Source organism: Eurypyga helias, unplaced genomic scaffold (genome assembly GCF_000690775.1).
Source record: "Eurypyga helias isolate BGI_N326 unplaced genomic scaffold, ASM69077v1 scaffold17052, whole genome shotgun sequence".
In the NCBI taxonomy this organism is placed as follows: Eukaryota; Metazoa; Chordata; class Aves; order Eurypygiformes; family Eurypygidae; genus Eurypyga; species Eurypyga helias.
Genome location: NW_010234219.1, coordinates 43097 through 57939, shown reverse-complemented (window position 1 = coordinate 57939; position 14843 = coordinate 43097). Strand labels below are relative to the sequence as shown.

At 43.5% G+C, this 14843-nt stretch overlaps 1 protein-coding gene across 1 annotated transcript in view; it reads left to right on the top strand.

Annotated features, from left to right (window-relative positions):
• Window positions 1-2110: 2110 nt before the first annotated feature.
• The window catches only part of NPTN (neuroplastin), a gene marked incomplete at its 5' end in the record, with an annotated part of 31857 nt that continues 19124 nt past the window's right edge, over window positions 2111-14843 (top strand). Inside the window, 3 exons of the mRNA XM_010161997.1 lie at window positions 2111-2511; window positions 7664-7832; window positions 12174-12268. Of these exons, the coding sequence (XP_010160299.1) occupies window positions 2111-2511; window positions 7664-7832; window positions 12174-12268 (665 nt within the window). The remainder of the gene's footprint in view (window positions 2512-7663; window positions 7833-12173; window positions 12269-14843) is intronic.

Sequence of the window (14843 nt, the reverse complement as noted above, 5' to 3'; positions counted from 1 at the left end):
CTTTCTTTATGCAGAAATGGTGCCTTAGTAGCCGGAACAGCTGGAGAAGCAGGATTGAATTGCAGCTTTAGGAGTTTGGATCACTTGGCCTTTGACTTTAGGGATGCATTTCACGACAGGGGAGTTAGTCATCTTTGTGCATCAGTGTTCAGTGGAAACTGGGAACCTGTAGAAGGGGGATCACTTGCTGAGCAGTCTTTCCTCAGCTACCGTCCTCTCTTCAGCTGTGAGTGGCGTATTATGGTGGAAGGCAGGGAAAAACGCTATAGTATAGGAGAGAGAACTGTTAAGATTTGGAAAGAAGCTAGCCTATGCCATGTGCTACTGCTTTAGCCTTTTGCATCTAGTAAATCACGTTGAGATAGATGCCGGTCTCACTGTTTGATATATGCCTCTATGGGAATTCAAAGTCTTCCTTGTTCAGCATCCTTGAAATGTGGACAGTCCAGCAGAGCAAGATCACAACGCAGTCTCCTGTGTTACTTCAAGCAGCAGTGTGAAAACAGTGTGATCCTTGTTAACCTCAAGAAACAAGAGTGGTGTTACTGTGGTTTGTAACTGCTAGTAATTAGGGCACTGCTAGTGCAATAGCTTTTCTTCTCTCTCCCTGGAGCAGTGGGTTATTTGCTGTGGTGTTTCTACTGAGCGTAGAGCTCGCCTCCTTTAGTGCTGGACTGCAAGCCTGGAGAATCCTTGTCAAGTGAGTTTGTAATTGGAACAGTTTCTGAGGCTGGTATTTTTTGGTTTTGAGTGTTTCTTGTAGCTGTGATTTTCAGCTGCTGCACAGTTGCTCTTCAAACAGGACTGTGCTGGCAAGGGACAGTTTATACATGTGCTTTAGAAACTTAGTCTTGTTTTCTTGCCCAAATGGTGCTTTAGGGATGCATCTGTCGTGCAAACGTCCCTGTAACTAACTGTCATTGTACAGTTGTGTGTTTCACGGTTTCATGAGTGTGGTCAAACGAGGGGTGGGGGAATGCTGTTTAATGGGTGTGCATCAGAAATTTTACTGGGGGTTCAAGTCCACCTTCCCCTCTTGTAAAATCTGTTGAATTGTCTTTCAATCCTCTTCCTGAAAACAAGCCGTGAGTTTGAGGAGAGGGCTGAAGCAATCTGAGTTCTATCAGCTGTGTGGCACTCTAGCTCTGCTTGCTGATGAGAAGCCCTGCTGCCCAGGGAACACAGCAATACGACGGGTTTTGCTGCATAATCTGTCTGGCCAGCTGTATTCTAATCTTTTGGTTTTAGGGGGGGCCTGGCAGGGGAAGAGACTAGCTTTAAGGCAGCACTGTTTTCAATAGATACCTTTGAAAATAGGATTGAAGGACAACTTAGTATTGCCTCTGCTCTTAACACAGCTCTGAAGTCGGTAAGTATTGAAGGATTTCGTGCCCTAATAAGGATATTTTGGCCTGATCACACATGTCAGCACGGCATCTCGTTTCAGAAGGCAAAAATCATGTGGTCTGTTGAAGCACCTTTGCTGTCCATTTGCTAACTGACGACAGTCTTTTGGCCTGTGTGTGTATATACCACTGAAATTCCCCTTACCTTAGAAGGTTGTGAGATTGCTGGAGCTGTGGTGAGCCAGCTACTTCAGGAAAGTAGGTCACTCGTGAATTGGGGAATTCTCGGCCTCAGAAGTCCAAAGTAGATGATAGAAAAGGTCAAAGCAGAGTTCACAGTTGTGAGCTGTGTAGGGCAGAAGGTTAGAGTTTTACCTTTTTTCCCCTGTCGAGAGGTCATATAAAGCAAGAAGACTCTTCAGAGAAAAGACATCTGGCCACGGACACAGCACTTGCCCATTACAAGGTCCACACAACTGAGAACTGCTCTGTGACTTGGAGGTACCTCCTAGCTGGTGTGCGTTGCAGACCGTGGCCTCCACAGTACACCTGCCACGGCTGGACTCCCCGGAGTGGCGAGGATAAGCACTTGGTGCCAAGAAGCCATGCCTGCCATGAGTGCTCTGTTGAGTGGGAGTGCGCTGGTCAAACCATCAACCTCCATCCACAAGTGTTGTCCTTTCTCTATGAAAGTTGTGGTAATGTAGATGCTAATGTCTGATCTAATGCTGTTTTTTGCACCTCATTGCTTTGTTCTTGATAAGATCTTTTGTTTTCTGCTGCTCTGTCACTGCGTTTCTGCTGCCCCTCCCTCTAGCTGGGTTTGTCAAGTCGCCCATGTCAGAAACTAAACTCACGGGGGACGCCTTTGAACTGTACTGTGATGTGGTTGGGAACCCCACTCCAGAGATCCAGTGGTGGTATGCTGAAGTCAACCGGGCTGAGTCTTTCAAACAGCTGTGGGATGGCGCTCGGAAGCGCCGTGTCACCATTAACACTGCCTACGGGGCGAATGGGGTGAGTGTGCTGAGAATAACCCGCCTTACCTTGGAAGACTCTGGGACGTACGAGTGCAGGGCCAGCAACGATCCCAGGAGGAATGACTTGAGGCAAAATCCCTCCATAACGTGGATTCGAGCCCAGGCTACTATAAGCGTCCTTCAGAGTGAGTCCAGCACCCCACAGTAGTGGTACCGTAGTATCTAGAGGCAGTCTAGTGACCATTACCCTCCTGTTACCCCAATAAATCCGTCTGCTCCCTTTTCCTGGTGTTTCAAACCTAAGACTGCTCCCCCACCTGTAGTGCTGACATTGTCTGCCTTGTGTCTCTTGTCCTTAGGATCAAAGGACTTGGGAAAATCTATGGATCTGGTTCAGAGCTTCTGTGTGAAAACAAACCCAGTGTTGAATTTGTTTCTTCCCGACCCCCTTTAGTTTTGTAGTAGGTTTCCAGCCGCCCTAATGCTGGTTTCTCCACGAGTGCCTTTATATTTGGCTTCTGTGTTCTTCCCAGGTCTAACAGTTTTATTTTTATTTCTTTTGTTCTCTTGGAATTCCTCTGAATGCCTTCTCACGTGGTTTTGGTTGCATATATGCGTCTGTACAAATCCTTCCCTTTCAGTTACATGTGACCTTTAATGTTTAGATTTTTCCATGAAGTCGTGGTGTTTCTTTTCCTTTCTGAACAGCAGCATGTTCCTAATGACTTCTCTGATGCAGCAGCACTGAACTGATGCAGCTATTCCTAATCCAGCCTGTGAAAGGAGGCAGGGGGAGAATATCCTCTCCCAGTGTTGAACTAATAACTTTAGCTAAACGGCTTTCATCCGAGAATGCAACTTTTGGCAGCAGAAAAGCTTTCAAAAGCAGAGAATGTGGCTGACCCAGAACTGCTTTTTGTTCTTTATTGTTACTTCTCTGCATTCAGCTTGCTTTCAAAGCAGTCCCAGATGAGTTTGGAAATTTATATTGTCAGAGCCAGTAGAAAAGAACCCTGTTTCGTTTTGTGTAAGATGCGAAACTCTTGCATTTTCTAACAAGATGAAGCAAAACCTAATGAGTTACAGGAAAAGTGAATTAAATCTGCAGTGTGAGCCTGCTGCATGGAGGTACAGGAGAACTTGCTTTCCCGGTGATTTCTCAAGGTCCCAAGGTGGCAAGGAGTAGAGCGTAAGGGTTGTCTTGCTATTGTGCTCTGTGCATAAATAAACTTTTTCTGTACCACTTTGAGTTTTGTCTGGGTACAAAAATGTCAGACTCTAGAATTATGTCCCAGTTATGGTTTTGGATACCTTAAAAACCAACCCAAAACTCTCCCTGAAGTGTGGTGCTTCAGTCAGCACTGCTGGATCAGAGACCTTCCTTTTGGAAAATGGAAACAACATTGATACATGTGGAAAAAGAGTGAATCCAATGATGCGGATTGACTTGAAAATTTAAGTGCCATTGGGTCTTTCAGCTCAAACCTGCTCAGCTTTCAGTCCCAGTGCTTGATTCCTCCTTTGTCCTTTGAGGTCCCAAAGGACTCGGATGGGTGGAGTGCTTGCATGACCTACAACAGCGAGAGCTGTGTAAATTTGGGAAATGATACGACTTCAAGACAAAGCTATAAAATTTGTCTTCTAGGGAGTCTCCTGGAAATCCCCTCTGTCCCTGTTACGACTTAGTTTGAGTGTGGCAAGTCTGTGGTGGTCCTGTGTTCCTCTCTCTGTGTCCAGTCAGTTTTAGTAACCTTCGGAGGGAGAAAATCCTTTTCATATGAAAGTCACCAGTTGGGAATGAATTACTGTGAAGATGTCTCCATATGGAAACTGGGTTTTTCCTCTCTCAGGTTGTCGATACTAACCTGCTTCAGGGGTTGGAGTTTAACCTTTTGTCTTCCTTCTAAGTTAACACCGTCTTGTTGCATCTGGTGGTACTAATTCTGGAGTATGTATCGTGACTCTGTTGCTAAGTGCCTTCTGCACGGGGTAATTCTTCTGCTTTTGTGTTTTACTCACGGGGGGGGAAGTGTGAACAAAATGCTTCACTGCTTTTACTCTGTAATACTGTGTTAAGAGAGCTGACCGGATACTGCTTGGGAAACAGACCACGTGGACGTCAAACTCCTGCGTGACCATGCTGTAAACGGAGATAAGGGTGTGAAGCAGGTTTCCAAGCCATCCCTGGAAGGTGGAGACCATCTTATCTGAAGCTGCTTAAAACATCTCAGCTGCTGTATATTCTGTGTGAACAGAATTTGTCTTTGAAATGGGAATTTTCTGACCAAACAGTGTTGGAATTTCCAGCTAACGGTGGCCATTTTGCTGCTGGCCTTATGACATTGACATCACTGAAACAGAACATCACATGTATCAAAAGAGCACAACCTCTTTTCCCTGACCTTTACATCACAGCTCGTCTCTAATACCAGAACTCCAACACAGAGAGGTCAAGTGCAACTAAATTTTTAAAAGTTAGCACCCAAGAACTAGCATCTGGCTCCTGTCATTCCTAATTTAGATAAAGAATTTCACGTATTGATGGCTTTTTTGGTTGGTTGGTTGGTTGGTTTGGGTTTTTTTTAAACTTTAAACCCTGACTTTACATTAATTGCCCGTTTAAAGTGATCTGTAAAAAGACTTTTCAGCATGTTGCTCCTTCAAGTGGATATCCTTCTTTGGATGTTGCTGTAGTATTCAGTTTGCAGTTTGTCTTCCAGAGTGACATCAGGCCAGGACTGCCTGATTGCCCTTTTTTTAAATTAAAAAATTAAAATAACATAAATGCAGGTAAAAGATGTAAACGAGACTGCCACTGTCTTTGGTTTTCTTAATCTAAAACTTGGAAAAGTTTTAAAAAAGTTGGAAGTTTTAAAAGTTGGAAGTCAGGCATAAAAGCCCACAGAAAATTCCAGCAAAGCAAGCTTGAGACGGCTAGAAATATTTTACGGAGATCACAGCGTCACAGAGGCGTAGGCAGGAGCAGGTGTCAGCAGAAGCAGTTGTTGGAGTTCCAGGCAGGGGTGTGCGTATGCTCTGGTTCATTAGTGGTAGAGGCTGAAGAGTCCGTTATCGACAGAATTTGAAAGCCAGATGATTACCACTGTCAAAACCCGTCTGGATAAAGTCTTAGACTTTGTTTTCTGTAGGGGCTAGATTCAGGTGTTCTGTGATTTCTCCCGCTGCCCCTGTTGCTAGCATTTGTGACATGCATTCTGAGGGCACCATGTATGTGCTCCGTTTCCAGGATCGCTGCAGGCTGCTCACCGCTTCGGGTTGTGACTCAGCCCAGGCAGCATCAGCATCTGCTCGAGCAGCGCTGGCCAGATGCCCTGCAGCCTCTGTTACAGCAGCCTGAAGCCTGTCCTGCCAGCGTCCTCCCCCGGAAAGGAAAACATAACTATTTCACAGGCTACAGACTGGAAGACACTGCTTTCATCATCAAAATAAAAACCTTTAAAACACCCCAGTACGATCAGTGAATTCTAGCAGAAGTTATTTGTCTAGAGAAGTGTTCTGACACAGCAGTACACTGGAGAACCTGCCAGCTTTTCTGCGGTGAACTGATAGTCCTAGTTTTAAATAGCTGCGTAGCCAGCCTGCTGAAGAAAGGGGGAAAGGATGCACACGAGTCGAATGCCTTTATCAGGTTATTGGTAGGCAAAGATTTTTTTTCTCCCTGCCTCACTGGGCAGTAATCTAAGTACTGTACTGCTGGATAGATGAATGCTTTATGTGATTAAAAATGCAACATTTCTGATGGTACTGGTTATTTCCCACTTGCCCTCACTCTAGTTAATAATTTGTTTGCCAAGTCCTTTGCAGATGAATATCCAAAGGGCTGCATGGGTATGACTAAATTTATATTCCAAACGTTACCACAATACATAACAAAATTTACGGAGTTAAAGGTCCTTTGCTGAGTTGCAGAAGTCACGCAGACGTTTATTACTGAAGGACTTGCTTTTGCGCTTTGCTGCTGACCAGAATGTAGAATAGGCAGGCCTTGCGTTCAGAGAGCTCGGCGCTGCAGGAATGTGGTTGGTGAAATGAGTAGCTGGCAACATTGGAATTCATTTCACCCTTTAAAGTAAGGAAATACATCAAAGACAGAGGATATAGTGGCATTTACATGGCAGACTGCTGCAGCAGTGGCCCTCAGTTCAAGCTGAAACTGTAGCCAATACTAAATCTAGACATTTTTGGAAGACTAATAGCTAGAATTCATAAATTTCCTTTAAGTTCTGTTATCCTGTGTTCAAGGGTATGTTTTGTGTTTGGTTTGGTTTTTTTTTTACAGGATACTTGAAACCAGCTATGAGCCATCAGTAGGTCTTTTATCCAAGTTTGGGAAGAAACTTGCTCAGACTCTTCTAAAAATTCATTAGCCTTATTTGTTAGGGAGTAATCTTAAGAAAATCTTATATCAAAGATAAGGCCAGTGCCCCCATACTAATCTTAGCACTTCTGAAAGGCTTTTCTCTGTGAAGTGTGAGTTGATGTTACCAGGTGAGATTGTACTGTAAACCGCCTGGGTTCAGTTCCTAATGCAACCAGCAAAGTGTGTAACTTACGGTCTGTGTATGCAGCGAGGCTCACGCTTTTTTTTTTTTCCCCATAAATATTTAGGTTTAAGGTTACTTTAGAAACAAAATAGTTTCTGACTCAGATTCTGACATGATGTACATTCTTACTTTTTGTTGTTAAGCATTGGGGGCTGCTTTCAGCCACTGTTGGTCAGACATGTGCCTTATTCACACTGGGTTTTTTCTCAGATTTCAGACATCAGAAAGTTATCCTATTTGCAATATCTTGTGTGCACAGGATATTTTCCTTAGATAGATATTAGCCTTCTTGCAGGGAGAAGCCCAGAAACATTATTCAAAACTATCTAACTTTGAGGGCTATTCTGCATAGAAAAAATGGGTTTGTTTTAACCTCAAGGTAGAGGAACCAAGGAATAGCCAGAACGAAGTTGCTTCTGAAGGACTAGCTGATTTCTTGTGTATAGTCATGGGACAAGCGTTTTCCCATGTTAGGGTCAGTTGCGTAAAAAATGATTAACGGTATTACATAAAAGTCTGCAGTGATGTTAAATAATTAAAAGAAACAATGTAAAATAAACCTCTTTTTTCCATATAGGGGCGCTGATCCATAGGTGTTGCCTTCAGTAGTGGTCAGCCATTTTATTGTGACTTTCTTGATGTCTCCCAAATCAGTGCAGTGACGTTCCTTGTGTAGTGTTTTTCCCCTTCCCGATTCCCCTTTGAATTTTAAACCAGTGTGGCATAATTGCCAGTGAAGATTTGTTGCTATTTAACGTGTCCTTTGTTTCAGAGCCCAGGATCAATGCCAGCGAGGATGTAGTCATTCATCTGTATGGTCCGGCCGTCACATTGCAGTGTAACCTCACCACAAGTCCCAGCCCCCTTTCTGCCAGTTACTGGGTGAAGAACGGAGAGGAGATCCCTGGCACTAGAAAATCTTCAAACACTACAGAGTACAAGTAAGCCTCTCTGGAATAATCTTAGTGTTACGCTGGAGAATGACAAGCCTGGTAGACCTATGGCTTTTGGGATAGGTGATGGGATGTTGGGACTCCAGGGTCTCTGGTTCAGCTTCACAGTGATCAGACAAATTGAGTTGATCTGCTTTAGAGGCTCCACAAAAAGTATGTCTGAATAGTGTTAAAAGAACAATTCTGGAAAAGTTGTTGTCTACAGTTGTCCCAACTGGCTCACGTAAACACAATGTCAATGAAAACATATGTGAACTTCTGTGAACTTCTCTTTTCAGTCTAAACTCATTTGGCTCTTCTCTAGAGTATACGTGATGTGTGGACATAGGCACAGGCACACGGCCTAGTTTTCTTCACCTCAGAGTATCTTGTGCAGTCTCTGTCCTGCTTATGTCTGCATAAAGATGGATCTGCAGCTGTGCATCTTTATTGTGCAGGGAAATGCCACATCTAAATCACTGCTGAAATCCGCTGGTTCAGTCATTTTTTGGCCTTGGGAGATGGAAGATGGCATTCTCTGCGTTGTTACCGATGAGTTGTCAGACCACTATAGGAAACAATACCAAATCTTGATTAAAGCAGTACAGCTGTATCACTTGTGCTTCTATTTGTCAGTACATTCGTGTTTTCAGCATTAATCTGTTCCATGTATGCAAGCTCTGGCTTTGTCTCTGCCTTCCATCTAAGGTGTGAAGGAGAATGAAAGCAGAGTCACCTCTCTTGTTTCACTGTAGCTTGTATCGAGCAGAAATCCTTGGAGGGTTTCTGTATACCTGACATGGGCTTTCTTGCCATGGAGTCGACTAGGGCATGTGAAACGTGCTCAGTGATGCCATCAGAGAGCTGGTTTGTGTCTGATTTTCTTGCATATTTTCCTTCCATTTTCTTGGTGGCGACGTGGATACAAATACAACTTTTTGTTCAGTGTTAAGCTGAGATGAAGAGCACTTAAGGCATGTCTTAACCACTGGTGGTAACTTGCTCTTTGGGGATATTAGACCACTTCAGACCCTCTATTCAGCTGTTATGCCAGAAAGAGGTGCTTATTTCTGGTCAAGGCCTGCTGTATTATGGTGCATCTGTACTCTAAAGCAAGGAAACACGCCTGCACACTCAACTGGCTTTCCCCATCTCCAGCGGAGTACTGTGGGCTCTTTGTAAAACCAGTGGTGCTTACTGGCACAGGAAAGTGCTCAAGGTTTTCATTGCCTTAGCAAAGCATCCTTTCATCCCCAGGATTATGGAAGTTGTGTTTCATTCTGCTAAAAACGTGTTCAAGTTGTTTTCCTTTTATTTTCCACTTTAGCTCACTTTGTATTATCTGTTCAGTTTTGCAGTTAAAAAAAGTCTCATTTAGTTCCATAATTACATCCTGTTGCTTTCTCAGTACAATGTTTAACACTGGGTCTGAGTTTTAAAGGCTTTGCTTTCTTATCTAGTAATTACCTTAATGAGCAGTCTTGTCCAAAAGCACTGGCTTGAGTGGTACAAAATGTACGTTGCATCAAGATTACTGAAAATTGCACATTATTATTCAGGTAACTAAGTATCGAGGCTGACTTCTCTCAAATCTGTTCCAAGCTAGGGTGGATTTTTCCATCCAAAGTCCTCTCTAAATGAAGAATTAAACTTGGCTTCAGTTTTAACTTCCTGGAGAAGGAAGAAGGAAGGTGGGCAGACTGTAAGACAGTCACTTTGTTCCCAGCAAATGATGGGTTCATAGAGCGTGCTGCAGTCACAGGACAGCTGGAGAATTTGGGAAAATGGGCATTTGCAATGTAGACCTCAAATTCCTGCTCCTGGATAAGCCGGTTTGCTGTATATTGTGGTTTCAGGCCTTCTGGGGCATTTCTTTGCATGTGGTCACACTCCATTTGATCTGTTGGTTTGATTTCATTACTTTTTTGGGTTAGATCCAGAAATACCAAATTCGCAAGAAATGTCAACATAGTTGTAGTTAAAAGAGGTTATTTAACTTCGGCATTTTTTACGTGATTTAGTCTTTTGGAGTCTTTTGCATTTTACTTATTTTCCTTAAAAAACCAAAAACACACCAATGTTTCAGGTTATGGGTGTTTCAGTCATTAAGATGTGTTGTTTGGTATGAAATTAAGTGAGTTCATGGAAGTTGTGTTGTTTACCATTCAGAAGGCTTCAGAATTGGTCAGTTAAACTACTTGCCTTAAGCCCCTGTTTCATACAACATCAGAAACTGAAGACATCTTTCCTAATTCTTCATACGTGATGCAGCTGCTCTTGCTGGAAGGCAGCAGTAGTCAGAAAGCTCAGGGTTAAGTACAGCTTTTCAGTTCACCACTTCAATTAAAAATGGCATGAATTATTTGTAGTGTATTCTTTTACAAGCAGGAAGCGCTTGGAAGTGGTTCTGGCAGGTCCTGTGCTTTGATTCTAGTATCCTGTCCCTAGTCTACGTTCATAGCTTAGAGGAGAAAAGCGGGGACATCTTTTTGAATTCCTTATCAGTTAATTCAGGGTTGGATAGCAGGTTGCTGAGATAAATTGAAGCAAATGTGTGTTTTGCATCTGCTGTAAAGTGTATGTGTACAAAAAGCTGGGCTCTCCCTAAAACCACAGGACTGAAGGAAGTTTTTGGCCAAACAGACTTGTTTCAGGTGCTTGTCTGACTTTTAAAATGTGCAGCTGTGTCAGTTTACACTTGCTTTAATGATTGATGGTAATAATGTTCTAGTAGAGGCTGCCATAGTTTCACACATTAAAAAGAACTGAAAGAATACAATGTCTTACTTTTTTTGCTTCTTAAGCATTGACTATAGTGGGTAGAAGATCAGTGGTCAGAGTATGTTTACTTAACTATTAAGGTCTTAAGTGCGATTACTGAAAGACAGGTGTTCCCTGCCATCCCTCGCTGTCCCTTAGGATGGCTTAGTAATGGAAGAGCTGGCTGGGGTTGCCCCGTTGCAGCTAGGCGAGGAGCGCACGCGTGCCAGCCTTGCCCAGCGGCGTCGGCAGGCACTGATGGTCAGGGCTGCTGCCCGCTTCCTAGGGATACTTCACCTGCCTACGGTTAACCGGCATGATTGCTTTGATGTCTGACATTCAATGATTGTTCTTTGTAGTTAAGAGAGTCTTTAATTTAGTGAAAAGTTGGGTATATTGCTGCTTCTCTGAAGGATGTGTTAACTTTCTAACCCACTCTAGCCTTTCGCCAGCGACTCTGGAAAGTGCGTGCTGTAAAGATGGTGAAGGCTTGAGGCAAAGGATTGTGTTAAACTGAGCAGTTTTTTCCATGTGTCTGAGCAGTTTCCATGTGTAATTAAATTATTTTGTTACAGTGCTCTTCTGCAGGGTTTCTGTTCATCTGCATGCTATTTACTTAATGTGCTTTAAACAAATTATTAATTAAAAAGGAAAGCCAAGAAGCCTTTCAGCAAAGGGAGGGAGGGATGGGGAGCATTCTACCTTATTTTGTGCTGTGTGGAGGTTCAAATTCTGCATCACACCGTCGTATGCTTCTCAAGTCTGAGTCGTCATTTGTAGGTAAACAGCTGAAGAACATGTGTCTTTTCAAAGGACAGCAAAAGCTGGTAGACTTGAAGTTTGCACCGTTTTGAATGTAAATTCATCTTGGGGTTTTTTTAGTGTGGGTGGCTGGTGGTTTGGTTTGTTGTTTTCATTTGTTGCAGCTCTTCCTTCCTTCCGACTGGCTTTCTACTCTTTTTCCCTCTACTAGTTGCTACTGCACTGGGCTTCCCTAAGTAGTGGCAGATTCCTGTGAGGTGTCTTCCTACATGAGTTGACCATCTTTTGCAGTTTTTCCACATCCAGTCTGAATCGGAGAAAACTATTAATGGGACAGTCTCATACCAATTATGGGGAAAAAACCCCAACAGCTTCCGAGATGACAGTGTCAGCCTTGATTGTACTTGGTGTCTGTTGCTTTCCAGTTGGCCATGTATGATTTTTTTTCAATGTAGGTGGCACATACAAATCACACTTCTCCCTCAGTGGCAGGTGATATCTGCCTAATATGCTAGTGACTAGAGGATGACTGGTGCATGATTAGCAGGTGTCAGGATCCTTCTTTGCTTTTAAACTGAATGCAGCTTCTCCAGCTGAATCGGTACTGACTTTCCAGACGAGAGCTCGCCCTTTTTCTAGGCCGAGAACATCCGTTATTTCAACAGGTGTACGTCTGCACAACATACCTTGGATTAAAAAGTAATAGCTGTGAAATTCAGTTAAAAGATTAAAGGGGGAGGGGGAGGGAGATAAAAATTCCTAGCCTGCTCGTTTTTGGTTGCTAACACAGTACTTAACACGGCTCATGTGTTCTCTCCCTGTCTGCAGGATTTTGAAGCCCAGAGCAGAAGAGTCAGGGGAATACTTGTGCGTGTTTGTGTTTTCAAACTCTCCTATAGCCAACGCCACTATAGAAGTGAGAGGTACTCTTTTTTTGTTTTGCTTTGTTTCCTCTCCCTGAAAGTGAAGTGCTTTCACTGTCTCTGCCATCTCGTTCCATCTCTGTACGAGAGAGCAAACTCAAGAGGCCTTTCCTCGTGAAATCAAGCCTGTGTCTCATCCTTGGTTGTAATTTCAGGGAAAGTGTTGCATGCAGTCCTAGGGGAAAGGTCTTGCACGTAACGGGAATATCACCATTGCACTGTGGTCTGCACAGAGGGTTTAAAACGCCTTCTAGCAGACACTTCTGTATTCCTTTGGAAAATGTGGCTGTCACAAGAGAGCATGCCTGTCCAGCAGGATAAAGATTGCTGCGGAATGTGTTTGTGTTCATGCAAAGACAGCTGCGCTTTCCTCCCTGCTGCTCAGTAAACGAGGCCATCTGAATGTATTCAACGTACTTTCAATCTGTCCATTCTGAATACGAAAAAGGTATGAGCCAGCATCTCACGTGTGGCAGCTTGGAACTGATGTACTTGTAGGTTTATGTCTGCAGAGACTATTTGGCTGTTGGGATAGCCTGGGGTCTGGTTTGGACAGATGTCCTGTACCAGATTGTGCTTTTCTAGTTTCGTGCACTTTGTCTTGTGCATGTTGATGCTCTTCTGACATCTTTAGGATTCTAAAATTGTGGATGGAAAATGCGAAATGTACAAGTAGCACATTTGCTGCTGTGCAATACTCTCTTTCAGGCTGTTTGCACTGGTTTTTACTGTATTTGTTGAACAAAAGAACATTTTAGATGTACAAAATAGAAGTAACATGGAGCGGATGGTGTTTTTATACAGTGGTGCCGCCACAATGCAGTTATTTGTTTGTGGAATAACTGTGGAAATTCACTGGCCCACTGCTCTGCAGTAGCTGTGGTTGCCCCTTACGTGCTGCAGTTAAGATGTAATCGATGCATTGTGGGAGCTTTGTTAGTCAAAGACAGAGGAGATCATGCAAAAAACATATTGATGAGTCTTGCAACCAGCCTGTGCGTGTCTGGGACTATACTGCTGCTTGTTTTATGAAGGGGTACTGTGAACTTATTTAAAATCTAAGTTAGCATTGCTTACTGTCTTCCTTACATCCCCATCTGAAATGTAGAGCCTCTGCTGCTGTTTGAAATAGCAAATGGGAAGGAGGATGCTTCGCACTGTTTCAGAGCATCCCTGCACCAGTGACGCAGCCTATCCTGATCCGTACTGTGATCACTGCCGTTAAAATGAGGTGCCATGGATCTGTAGCAGAAGCTGAAAGCTGACCTCTTTCCTGGGGAGTTCTGATGGCATGCTGCATGGTCGGGTTCCTGAATCCAGAGTGAGGAAGTGGGAGTAATTTGTCAGTCCGTGTGTGCGCAGTATTATTCTGAATGCTGTCTTTCCTCTCCAGAAAACAGCATCTTTGGAGCCATACAAACAGTTTCCGGGGTTAGAGAAATATTGCTATATAAATAAGCATTCTGACTGATACTGCACCAAGAAAAGCTTGCTGATTTCCTCTGTCAGTTTTACAAGTGTGTTTTTTCCAATGACCCAGCATAAAACAACCTATCAGACTGTACGCGGTGTTTAACCAAACCTGGTGCAGAAGCTAGCTCTGCAGGGGAGGAGGTCAGCTAAGATGCCTGCTCGTGCGAATGCATCACAGGTTCCTGTTGGCCCAGCGAAGAGCTGTTCAGGATGTGAACATAAGGGAAATGCACTGTTGTTGATTACAAACCTGACTGCATCACTAAAAATAATTCCTGCCTTGCTTAGTTGTATTCAAACTTAACTTGTACTTCTGGGGAGCTTGTCCCTGGGGAGTCAAGATCCATCAGTGTAGGGGTTGGGGTTTTTCTTTTTTCTATTGGGAGATTTTTTTTTTTTTTGCATTCTGCTCTTAACGCTCTAATTGCTACATCTTCAAATATTATCTTAATTAAGATCTTAAGTACTTTCCTTCCACTCTAGGCTGCTTTGGGTGACAAACCACTTCCAGAGACAGGAAATTTAACTTTGATTGCAGGTTGAGTAAGACCCTTTTCAGCTTTGTGTAATCTCTCCAAAGACCTGTTAGAAACGTTTGGCTTAGGGCTTCTCTGCTGTCCTGTGCCAGGCGGGGACACCAAGAGAACCTGGCAGAGGGGTTTACAGGGACATAGGGTTTAACCTTGCAGAAAGAAAAAACCCAGTATATCTGATTGAGGTACTGGAACGAAGGGCAGAGGGAGAAATAATAACTAATCCTACTAACAACTCCTCACAGGTAATTTATATATAAATACCAATGAATAGTCATCAGTTAAAAGTTAATGATTGCAGCACCACTCTGGGGAGGCAGTACACCTGCAGCGGGCTCAGCAGTCACATTCCTAGGACTCAGTACCCATATTCTCCAGCTCCTACTTTACAGCATCATGAGAGTGGCTGATGGGCCTTGAATTCCTCCTCTGCAGAGATGGGTACCAGGGCTTGTCTAGAGTGGGAAGTCGTATGCAGAGCGAACTGGAAATTGGAATACGTGTACCTTTTGAACTGAAAAGATGCTTTTCTAACTCCTGTTACTTGGAAATGTATTTAGTATTTAAAG